Here is a 12,723-nt window from a genome sequence, read left to right as displayed (position 1 = left end):
CGTGGGACCGGTCATGGGTGTAAAGCATTTGTAAGGAGGTCAATCGTCAATTGTTATTGTGGGTTTGAGCTGATGGATGGACTCGCTGACAGACAGGTCCCAGCTATGAAAACCCATTGTCTGCGCCATTGTCTCGTCCTCAAGCTGGAATTTCACTATTTCACCATCGAAAGCTTAGAAATAACAGAAAGTCGTCCCAGTGACTGATTGTCGGCGTGTCTGCGGCTCCACGCCGTCCTCTCACCACGACACCCACGACTCAACGGTCACAATGGATGCTTCAGGACAAAGGGGGGTCATGTTTGCAAACACTGTCAACCTTTTATTGTTTGTTCCAGTCACAAGTCGGGAAAAAAAACTTGTTTACATGATTTATAATGTGTGTAATAAGTTTCCTGCTCTGGGAATCGTGATATTTAGAGACACAGCAGAGATATTCCCACTTTCTACTCTCCCTGGTTTCTGTCGTCAGACTCGCTGCAAGGTGTGCGTTTGTTTGGAATGTGTACATGTAGGTGTGTACATACATATGTGCATTTACTCTTCAACTCACACACACGCTAAGATTAGAAAATGTACATATTTTTTAGGAGGCATGTTTTGCCCCCACTGACTCACTCCTTGGGCATTTAAAAAGAAATTGGGGCCACTTCTTGAAACTTGTGAAATATTAATAACTATACATATTTAGGCTTACAGTATTTGAGCAATTGTCATAAAATGGCAATAATAGGACTATTAGGCAATAATAAGACTATTAGGCAATAATAAGATTATTAGGCAGTCGTCTACAGATTCAAAGGTTTCTTAGATTTTTTTTACATAAATCAGACTATCATATTTAATTGTATTCTTATTTCTTGTTGGTGATTTCTTGTTATTCCATTTTTTAAACAACTTTTAACAATTACAACTTATTTCTTTGCTTTTTTATAATTCAAAATTATATTTATTGATTTTTTTTGTACAGACAATACAGATAGGACACACACAACAAAAACCCAAACGCTGTTAAATTACCTAAATTATGGGGCATTTTTTTGCCTCCTCTCCTCGTGTCATCAGGGGGAAAATCACTTTTCCTTTTTCTGCCCTTGGCCTGGCGTGTTTCACACGCTGCACACAACGTGTCGACCACGACGCGCTCGCTAATCTTCCCGATTCCTTCCGAGCGTTGACGTTGACGCGGCTGTCATTGTCTTCGACGCACACGCCAACGCAGTACACAAACAAGTTTGCTCAAGGGACCGTGGGGATGACTCACCTGGCTTGGTGGCAGCCAAACCTTCAAATGGGAATTCACTTTCGAGATAGGAATTCTGCCCTTCCATTCGCTTCGCTTAACATCCTGGGGGTGAAACGAGATGTGAGAGGCGACGTTAGCTAACGTAACCGCCTAAATCACAACGTTTTTCACCAATGAACTCCTATTTGCTCCATTAAAATGTGGAGTTACTTATGGCCACTTCTGTTCCCACAGGAACTGAAATACAAACGATCAAATATCTCAAAAGAATTTAGGAAATACGATTATTTGAGGACATCGATAACACGCTAGTGACGAGTAGGGATGGGTATGGTTTTTCTTCTTTTTCGATACCGGTGCTAAACCGGTACTTTTAAAATGATTAAAAAAAGAAGCAGAAAACGTTGATTCACAAAGACGACATTAAAAACCTCTTCGGCAATATTCCCTGTAAAAGCCGTTCTCATGGCTCAACTTTTTTTCACTGAATTTTTTGTTTTTGTTTTTCCTGAGGTCAAAGGTCAGGGATGTCTTGAGATTGTAAAGCCCTCTTAGGCACATTTATAATTGAATAGATCTGTGATCAGAATTTCTGCATTTACACTTTCTGTATATATTCATTGGAGGGATCGATAATCATTCAGGATGGAGGACTCCATCCTCTGCTGACTCATCGTCCCTCCAGCCTGGACTGTGTAACAAGGACTTCCAGCGACTATGATGGAAAATAATTTAATGTGCAATAAACAAACAATGCAAAGTGTCAATATATAATATATAATATACCTTACGGAGACCAGTTGTTTGTTTATTATTTACTCCATGGCTCTGATACTCAACTTTCTGGCCCTTGGAAGCAACTCACGATGGAAATGAGTTGATTTAAAATATGATTTTTGGTGTGTATTTTAATTTAAATAATGGACCAGGATGAATGAAATCAAACTGAGATCAGAGTCCCAGTGGAGGATCCCTGGAGAGTCACATGTTTATGGACCGGCCTCTTGCCTCTTGTCACTTTGAGCAACGCCAGTTGACTCCTCGTTATCATAGAGATAACGAGGAGAGTCAACTGGTGCTGTTATCTCTAGGCTTGGATTGAGAGAGGTGATGTGCATGTCGAGGCTCGAGGCTCGAGGCTCACGCCAGTTAAACTCACACACACACACACACACACTTTATTCCCCCCCTGTGTGTGTTTGAAGCCGCTCTTTATGTGCGTGAGATTTGAATTCCTAAAGATGATCATTTAAAAGACACACGAACATAAACTCAACACATCCAGACATGATCCGGCTTGCTGTCGCCGCGGGGTCCACCGACAACACACACACACACACTCTCTCTCTCTCTCAGCGGTGTGTTGGCTCAGGAAGTTGTTTCATGACTTGTGAGATGATTTATTTAGAAAAGACAAAACCGCTGCACATTCAAAGAGAGGGGGGGGGGGGGGGGTGTCAGCCAAATCTATACATTTTTTTTTATTGGCGTCGTCTGCAGTGAAAGAGTAGAGCGGAAGGAAGAAGAAGAAAAACACTTTGTTGGAGAGCAAGAGGAGCCATGAAGACGGCGTGACAAGTACTCATGGGGGTTATTTTTAAATCATTGATGGCGTTATAACTGTGTTGTTATAACTGTTGTTATAACTGTGTTATAACATCGCGCTGAAAACTTTTTACGAGCGCTCTCCACCTCTAGCCGTGGCTGTTTCCAGAGGAGGTGCATGACTTCTGTCCTGCGGTGGAAAACAAGGCCCCAGGGAGAGTGGTCATGGGTCACAGGGGGGTTAACACAGCCCCCCCCCCCCCAGTGGCATGTAACCCATCCCTGTGGATAGATCTCCGCCACACAGCGCATGATATAACGGCGCTTGACCCGCGAGGAAAAATAAGGGAAAAACCCGTCTGGGACGCCGGAGCGCCGGGGGGCGATTATCTGCACCAATCCCCTCAGGAGTTAAAAGCTCAGGAGGGGGGGGGGGGAGAGCCCGCCGCTTCCCCCTGTGGGCTCACACCAGACCTGCGTGCAAGACACCCGTCGTATTATTTGTGTGCATGAAAATGTAACAGTCTCGCATTTGTGCAAGCGGGCCGCCGACTGAGCATTCCCCCCCTCCCACCCCCCCCCCCACCCACTTGTGCGGCGGCTCCGAAAACCTTCAACTCCAAGAGCTTTGAATCAGATGAACAGCTTCAGTGAGCGTGGAGAAGGTGTTGTCAATCCCCCCCCCCCCCACACACACACACACAGTTTGTCGGCAGATGATTAGCGCTGGTATTTTGGACACGGCGGTGAAAAAGTGAGCAAACAACATACTGATGGAGGAAGTGCGTACAGGAAGCCACACACGTGCACACACACAGGTGTGTACACACGTGTATGTACACACGTGTGTACACACCTGCACCTTTTTTTTTTTTTAAGTCCCGCTTGCATCCGAGGAAGTATTTTGGGATATTTGCTGCTCAAATAGCACATTTTATCTTATTCATAAAGAAGTTTGACCACATGGCCGTTGTTTCTGCGAGGAGGTCATGAGAGTGTGTGTGTGGCTGGCCTGAGTTAACATGTTACGCTTTCATGTGGGGGGGGGGGGGGTGATGTCAGGGGGAGTGGGAGGCCGGCTGGACGTCGACCTGACCGGCCTCCTTATGAAACCATAATGAGAGCAAAGGGAGTGTGTGTGTGTGGGGGTGGGGGGGGGGGGCATACATTGTACGCTTTGTTCTTCCTCAAAGGGAAACCTGATGTTCCTCCTTAACTTTAAGGTCCCGTCTCACTCCTGATGGTTCAATGTGTCAAATATTTAAAACGTGGGTCTCGTGACGGAGGCCATTTTTCTCTTTTTCTTTGTGTGTGTGTGTGTGTGTGTGTGTGTGTGTGTGTGTGTGTGTGTGTGTGTGTGTGTGTGTGTGTGTGTGTGTGTGTGTGTGTGTGTGTGTGTGTGTGTGTGTGTGTAGCCGGATGTGTTCCTCCCTGGCTGAGTTATTGAAAGAAATTAAAAGAAAAGACGAGCGGGGGGGAAACCTGAACGTCTTGGCACCACCTGGCCCGCGCCGTACATGTACGCTCTCGTCTGTGTCCAGGCTCCGCCTCCTCACATTGCACACACACACACATTCTCTGTAAAAGCCGATCTCATGGAGCACTGACACAAATCGGATATCTGACTGCTGCGCTCATAGCTAGCGCGAGCTACGAGCTAGTGCGAGCTCGTAGCTAGACTCGTATTATTTGTTGGCCTACTTCTATGAATGCAAGGCTTGCCATCAGGGTCTCGGTCCTCCTCTGAGTCCCGGCCTCCTCACCGGTGGCGTTGTGGTGTCGAGAAACAAAGCTCCCCGAACCCTGCATTCCAGTCCCACGCAAACTCCTGGGACGGTTTTCAGGCGAATCCAGAAACATCTAAAAGAATCACACGGAAAAAATAGATTTCACCTTGAGAGCAATTAACCAATTAAGTGTGTCACCCTAAAAAACAACCAACCGAGCGCTCTCAGGCACGAAAACGGAAACGCAGCAGACTCTCTGATGACCTGCGGATGAATGTGAGGAATGTAGTGAGTCCCCCCCCCCCCCTCCCCCCTTCAGATGTTTCTTCTTGCCCAAGCCTGCTCTTTTGTACAGTACAGTATGAACGCGGGGGGGGGGGGGGGGGTTACAAGGCCCTCGGTGGGCGGAGACAATGCTGCGTGTCTCTTGTTGGGCCGAAGGGAACCATTTAAATCCATCAGGACACCTCGAGCTCGGCGCTCCCCCGTGGACCGCTCTGAACAAACGGTTTCTCTGGAGGGTTGTTCACACACGTCTGGAGGTCGAGTGTTTGAACCTCGTTCTCAAGGTCACACTGGAGGGCGAAGGAAGAGGTCGCCATGTTGAGAGCCACGAGGTCATCGTCAGCTGCTACTTTACAGCCATCCAAATAAGATAAGATAAGATAATCCTTTATTAGTCCCACAGTGGGGACATTTCAGGATAATATTATATATATATATATATTATATATATATAATATATATAATATATATCTATGTATAACATAATGCCGATAGTCAACAGACCAATTATGATGAATAATAATAATTTATTATAATAATTTATTATAATAATAATAATGAACAAATATCGTAGATGTTTACCAAATAATTTCTTAAAGATTTACAAATCATTCATAAATACCTAACGTACACTGAATATGATATTTTGCATTTCCATCAATATAGTATTAAAAAATATATAAACATACACCATTTTTTTTTTTTTTATGTAATATTGTATACGACATGTGTGCAAACCATTAAAATAACTAATTGAATAACAAAGAGATACTTCTTTCCAAATTCATCCAGTCCATTATCCTATTTTATGATGTTGACATGATTATATATCATCTTGCTTTGACTCCATGCTGCCGCCTGTCACACAGACGAGGAGACGAGAGGAACCAGTTTGCCGTTCACTAAACGCTCGGTGTTCACGGTTTGTTAAATAAAGATAAAATACAGGGCGTGTCTCTTATTGACCTTCATGCTTATGAAACAGGTGGACTCGTGACATGCTGACGATATGCGTCTGCACACCGACATATAGTTTATTTTCTCTCGGCAGCATTAACATCTGCCAGCCGGGTTTCCTCTCACACACACACACACACACACACATGGTTTGTCTGAATGTCAACACCATAAACGACGACCGGGGCTTGAGAGGGGAAATTAATTTGTCTCAACAGATGCAGATTTCACGCGCCAGGCGCCTGATTAACAGAGAGATCCTAGTTCACACATTTGGTTCTCATCACCGAAATAAATTTAGCCTAAAAACTCGAAGGCCGTGTCACAACAAGGGGGAGGGGAAACTCGTCCAAATGCCACGGGGGCTCTTCATATCTGCTTCTCTTACATCTTAAGGACGTCCAGAGTTCCAGGCTGGGTTGCAAGGCACATATAAATATAATGTATGGCACCCAGAAGCAGAGGAGGACATTTACTTTTCTTTTTTTAGGGGGCAATTTTGTCTCCCAATGACTGAAATCCAGGGGCATTGAAAAGGGAATTGGGGGCACTTTTTTTAAACTTGTGAAATAACATTTAACCTTTGTTCAAAAATAATATATATACTTATTCAGGCTTACAGGATATGAGCAATATTCTTAAAAATGGCAATAATAAGACGGAGAAAATCTACTGGACCGGGTCACAGAGGCTACGATGTTTTTGACAAGTTCGTTAAATTATTAGAAGACATTCTGGGGGACATTTTCTTCTCGTCTCCTCGTGATATCAGAGGCAACATTATATTTCTTAGGGGCAGTTTTGCCCTTTGCCCTGCTGTGTTTCTGACATATAGAGAGCAAATGCTGCTTTTTAATGTGATGTTTACATGCTTTAATGCAACAACAAAAAACACATTATCTTTCAGCTGCTACTTTATAACAACCATCCAAATAATGCCTAAAGTTAACAGACCAATTCTGTAATATATAATAATAATTTTATAATAATTTATTATATTACAATAATAATAATGAACAAAGTGCTACAAAAATATCAATGTAACGTTTGTAGATGTGTACCAAACAATTTCTTAAAGGTTTACAAATCATTCATAAATACATAATGTACACTTGTTCTTTGATCCCTGTATATGATATTGTGCATTACCATCAATAAAATATAGAAGAAAAAAAATATATATATATATAATAAAAAACAACGTAATATCGTATACAACATGTGTGAAACAATAAACCATTAAAATAACAAATTGGATACTTATTAATATTAGACTTTAATGCAAAAAAACCACATTATCTTTCAGCTGCTACTTTATAACAGCCACCCAAATAATGTTTAGAGTTAACAGACCAATTCTGTAAAATATAATAATAATTTATCATAATATTACAATAAAATTGTGCATTACCATCAACAAAGTATAAATATAAAATATATATATACAAATTAATTAAAAAAAGTAATATTGTATACAACATGTGTGCATCAATAAAACATTACAATAACAAATTGGATACTTATTAATATTAGTCTTTAATGCTTTAAAAAAACCACATTATGTTTCTCAGACATTCATGTCTCTTTTCAGCCCCCCTTCCGAAAAAAAGCCCAACCTGCTCCAAAAAAAAGCACCTGCTGCAAAAGAAGAGTTCTCAAGTCGTGGGAGGAGATGTCATAATATTATAATGAGGCTGCAATAACCACAGTATTTCAACTTATCGTAATATATATATATATATAGTCATGACCTTGATCACTTTTGCTGACCTTGACATTGCGCAACAATGTCACCGACATCTTAGCGCTCACGATGTAAACACTGGACATGTTCTGGAAAAGATGAGTTGTTGCAACGGCCGACGGGTTCCTGAAACTAGACGAACCTCAAACAGCTTCAAAGCAGATCAGTGAGAGGATTTATGAACGCCTGAACGTGCCGAGCTTTCCACCGGCGCGGGGTGTGTGTGTGTGTGTGTGTGTGTGGGTGTGTGACGTCCGCGTGTTCATATAATTATGACTCCGAGACTAAAGGGTTGTTTGAGGGTTAACACGAAGCGTCAGGGTTACAGTATGCGTCAAGGTATTGAGTGTGTGTGTGTGTGTGTTTGTGTGTTCTTGTCATTTCTGAGCCATTGATGTGACATTGTTGTTGAACAGATGCCCCTCCCCCCCCCCCCCCTCCCTCCCTCCCATAACGTTGCTGATGGGAACAAATGCCATCTTTATGTCCGCAGCCGCCTGTTTGTCCATTATACGAACACGCATGTGACTGCATGAGAGGAAACTGCATTTCCTGTTGTGGTTCTCTTGAACAGAAGGAACCTGGAGCTCCAGGGGGATCTCGAGTTGAAGTGAGGTGTTGCCGCTTGATGGCCGTGAGAACGCGCTGGCGTGCGTTGCAACAAAGAACATCACAAGTTCTGTGAGACATGAAATGTGCATCACCACCTGATTCTCTGTCAGAATACTATAATTACACGGGGTGACACATGAGATGAGAACGCTGATCCCGGATTGTTGTCCTTTGACATTGTCATAGATTGTATACGTGGGTTGACAGCCCGTAATGAAAGAATATGAATATTACAACAAGCACATACTGGTTAGCCTTTTGGCCTCGAAATACTGTACCATAATGCATACGTCATGTTTCTTGGCTGATGCTGCATTTAAAAGTAATCGTCCAATCACTGAGCATGCCTATCTTTAGGGTCCAGAGAGGAGATCTTTTGTGAGCCTGTGTTGTGAGAAACGGAGAAGTCGCTGTCTATTCTTTCATCGCTAGGGGTTTATTAAGACAAAGGTGTATTATTTAAGTTTTATTAAACTAATCATTGCCATAACTTATTTAACTTTCAAGTAAACAAAATATGCAATCACTTTGTTAGAACAATTCAAAGTTATCTATGTGCAAAGAAAAGCACATTGACAGATAAATAGTTTATTGTGGCTGCAATTAACCTGTTTTGCACAATGTTGAGCTTTTGTTTTGAAGGGCAACAGTGGAAAAGACGATCTCAATTCATGCTTAATGTTGAGCTTTTGTTTTGAAGGGAAACAGTGGAAAAGCCGATCTCAATTCATGCTTAATGTTAAGCTCTTGTATTGAAGGGCAACAGCGGAAAAGACGATCTCAATTCATGCTCAATATTGAGCTTTTATTTTGAAGGTATAACAGTGGAAAAGGCGATCTCAATTCGTGCTCAATGTTGAGCTCTTGTTTTGAAGGGCAACAGCAGAAAAGCTCACGGAGAATGGCTTTTGGCAAAACGCCAAGAATCAGCGAGGCGCCAAGAATCTTGGCTGTCGCGCAAGCGTAACCTGTTTACAGCGTAACGGAAACATGTGAACAAAGGTTCAGGCATTTCAACATCATTAATGACTTATAGATTTATATCCGTGTACTTTGAACTTGTGTAATATGTGAAGTTCACAATAAAGCTCTTCCTCCTGTGCCCCACCTGTAGTACCACTGCGCCCCACTAGGGGTGGCACGCACCACAAAATACAACTGACATCATGATATAAGGCACAGGTGTCAAACACAAGGCCCGCGGGCTGTTTCTGGCCCGCCACGTCATTCTATGTGGCCCCTTGACGACTTGAAAGAAAATATGATGACGTTTTCGTGAAGAAATTTAAGAAAAATATCCTGTGATTTTATTTTGAAGCCACAAATGTATGTCGGATTAGCTATCAGCGGTTCCCGTCTTCAAGGTGAACGTTAGACGTGCAGACGACTCGGAACTGCAAGAAAACGTGAAAAAGTCATCGGCAAGTTCGGAAGTTATCAGACATCGGAGATGACGATATCCTCAGGAACACTGAATCCACAGCTGTCGTGTAAAGGAGACTTCCTGTGGTTTATGTAAATGGCGTGCGTCCTATTCGACCTCGCCCAGGTTGTTCTTTGTCCAATGAGAAGGACCGGAATTCGTATTCACGAGAGATCGAGGGCTGCCTCTTGGAAATGACGATATGAAGAGTGACAAAGTCGTCGAGGAGAGGAATCAAACACGGGCCTTTCACTCAGGAGACCGCCGTTTGTGTCCTGTATACGTCAACGGTGGCTACTTTTACGAAACTTTTGTTTTGCGTGACTTACGAACTTAACTAACGCGTTATCTATGTAAAGAATGTACTTTATTTCAGCCCGAATTTTGTCGTTCTTTACCTAAACCTAACCAAGTAGTCGTGTTGCCTCCACAGGTTCGTAGGAGCATGGACACAATCTTTAAAATAACTTTTCGTTATGCTGCGTTGACTATTTTTGGCTTATTCGCGTCATTCGGGTAATTTGCTTCATTTGCGGCTTAGAGGGGGCGGGGCTTATCTTTGTGGCTTTACGACGTGGTAAGTTATCATTTCCGCCCTCCACCACAGAAGAACTAACCACTAGTTCTGCTTTAGACTTGTTGTGGAATTCCCACGAACGTCGGAACGTCTCATGCCCTCGTGTTTGGGTTCACAACAATAATATAATATATATATATTTATACATGACATCACCCGTAGGCTCTCACAGCTCGGTGACTTTCACCGACTACGCCTGAATAACTGTCTCTTCCAGCGCTACTAGCGTAGCAGCAGTTAGATTCAACAATGATTGGCTTTCGCAACTCGGCTTCGGGCGAAAGTTTAAATATTGAAACTTGAGGCGAATTTTCACCTTCGCTCAATTCACGTCATTCGCGCCGCCCGGCGAAAAATCTCGTCAATCGCAACCATTGGCGTCTACACATTGACTCTGCCTGGGATGTACTCGCAGCATGAGATATCATACGCATCGTTGCCTGAGAGGAGGTTGCCTCGTGCGTGCCTCCTCCTCGTAGAGGGTCTGTGACAAATGTCCATGAAGCAAGAAAACCGTATTTCACGATTGTCATGAAGACAAACCGGAGTAGAGCGAGTGTCTTAAAAGCGTCTCTGTCTCTGTCTCTGCAGATCTTACAGGTGAATCTAGTGATGTCCATCCTGCTGTACGTGATGGTCCTCGTGTACCTCTATGGTATCCAGGCGACCAACATGGACAGCAGTCGCCGGGGGCAACAGCAGCAGCAGCAGCCGAGTCCCGACCCCTTGAACTCCCTCATCATCCAGCTGCTCCAGGCGGACCTGACGCGGGGGAAGACCAGGGGGAACCAGAGCCAACAGGGGAGAAGCAGGGACAGCGAGCCCCCCGACACGCTGCCCGCCATCCTGCTCCCCCTGGAGGGCGACGCGGAGCAGTGGGGGACGGGGGGCCGCAGCGCCGCCGCCGACCAGCAGGTGATGCTGCTGAACTCGGACGTTCTCAGGCAGCACAAGCGGTACAACTCGCCCCGGGTGCTGCTGAGCGACCGGCCGCCGCTGCAGCCGCCGCCGCTCTACCTCACGGACGACTACGGCGGCGGCGGCGGCGGGTCGGACGGGGCGGCGGCGGGCAACAAGACGCGGAAGAAGCGCTACGTCGAGCACAAGAGCTACCGCGGGGAATACTCGGTGTGCGACAGCGAGAGCCAGTGGGTGACGAACAAAACCCAGGCGGTGGACACGGGGGGCTACCCCGTCGCCGTCCTGGCCAAGTTTAAAATCAGCGCCACGCAGGACATCAAACAGTTCTTTTACGAGACGCGCTGTCGGACCCCCAGGCCCTTCAAAGGCGGCTGCAGGGGCATCGACGGCAAGAACTGGAACTCGCAGTGCAAGACGACGCAGACGTACGTCCGGGCGCTGACGCAGGTCCGCAACTCGGTGGGCTGGCGGTGGATCCGCATAGACACGTCCTGCGTCTGCGCGTTGTCACGGAAACGTCGCAGGACGTAACATCTTTTTTTTTGCAACACGCTGGTGACTCCCCGGTTTGGAGTTCTACTCCCCGTTCGGATTCTACTTCCTGTTCACGGCGCCCCCCACCCACCACCCACCACCTCAGGGCGGTGGAGAGCAACACGCTGCTCTGAACTGAAACTTCTCCTGAAGAATTATCGGGTCCGTTTAAAAAATGATATTTCACTTTAATGTGCCGCGCAAACCCACAAAGTTACGGAAGAAGTCGCGTGGGAGGGGGCTGGGGAGGGAGGGGAGGGGGACTGTACATATAAATTATTTAAATTATATGAAATGCATGTAGTTTATACATGCTTATCGATCTATATATATATGAATTATGAATATATTTGTGTTATTTATTGAAGGAGGTCTTCTCAAAAGGAAGAAAATGTCTAAAAAAGGAACGAAACAAGCTATGAACTCACTTTTTAATACGGTGCTTCACGGTAAGATTTGACATGTGCCTTGACTAGAGCCGAGAGGTAATTACATGGTAATTCACACACAGCACATTCTTTTTGGAGGGATGAACCGAAAAAAATCATCCTATGTCGTTAAAAAACCACCCATTTGAGATTTGTGACCAAACATTCCCACCACATTCAGTTATGACCAAATAAAAAATAGGAATTCTTCTTGTGGAACCTGCTGGCAGTGACTGACGGAGATTCAAGAAGATCCAACCGTTTGGTTTTCATCAGCCCACCTAGACTCTGTTCACCACGCTTTACCCTCAACTGTCACCATGAGATGTTTTTTGTTTCTTCCTTTTAATAAAAAAAACAACTATATTTCTTAAAGCTGGAAGCATTTCATTAACAAATACATACATTTTGAATTTTTAAGGAGGAAAAAAAAGGAATACGTCGACAAAGATTGCAATATGTAGGTGATGCAATATTGTATTGCTGAAAGAAATAATAATCTCAGCTTTTGGGAAAAAGTACGATTTTACTAACTTTTAATAGACAAGTATTTTCACAATAAAAGTCCCGTCTGTTTTTGTCCGCATTAAAGTCACTTCACGGGCTTCAACCGGCTTCGACAATCTGAAATACTAACTAACATTCACTCTCATGAACATACATTAACTCTTGCTATTTACATTTGCATAGAGTAAACAGTCCCCCTATGCTTCATAATACATTC

At 44.1% G+C, this 12,723-nt stretch overlaps 1 protein-coding gene across 2 annotated transcripts in view; it reads left to right on the top strand.

Moving 5' to 3' along the window:
• Positions 1-12,365, top strand: part of ntf3 (neurotrophin 3) — a 27,052-nt gene extending 14,687 nt beyond the window's left edge. For both annotated transcript variants that reach the window (XM_056424935.1, XM_056424936.1), the window contains exon 2: positions 10,708-12,365. In XM_056424935.1, the coding sequence (XP_056280910.1) occupies positions 10,708-11,568 (861 nt within the window). In that variant the 3' untranslated portion in view covers positions 11,569-12,365. The remainder of the gene's footprint in view (positions 1-10,707) is intronic.
• The last annotated feature ends 358 nt before the right edge of the window (positions 12,366-12,723 follow it).

The sequence above is a fragment of the Pseudoliparis swirei genome, chromosome 10, assembly GCF_029220125.1.
Source record: "Pseudoliparis swirei isolate HS2019 ecotype Mariana Trench chromosome 10, NWPU_hadal_v1, whole genome shotgun sequence".
Lineage (NCBI taxonomy): Eukaryota > Metazoa > Chordata > Actinopteri > Perciformes > Liparidae > Pseudoliparis > Pseudoliparis swirei.
Note: the sequence above shows the minus strand (reverse complement) of the source record. Positions and strands in the feature narration are given on the sequence as shown.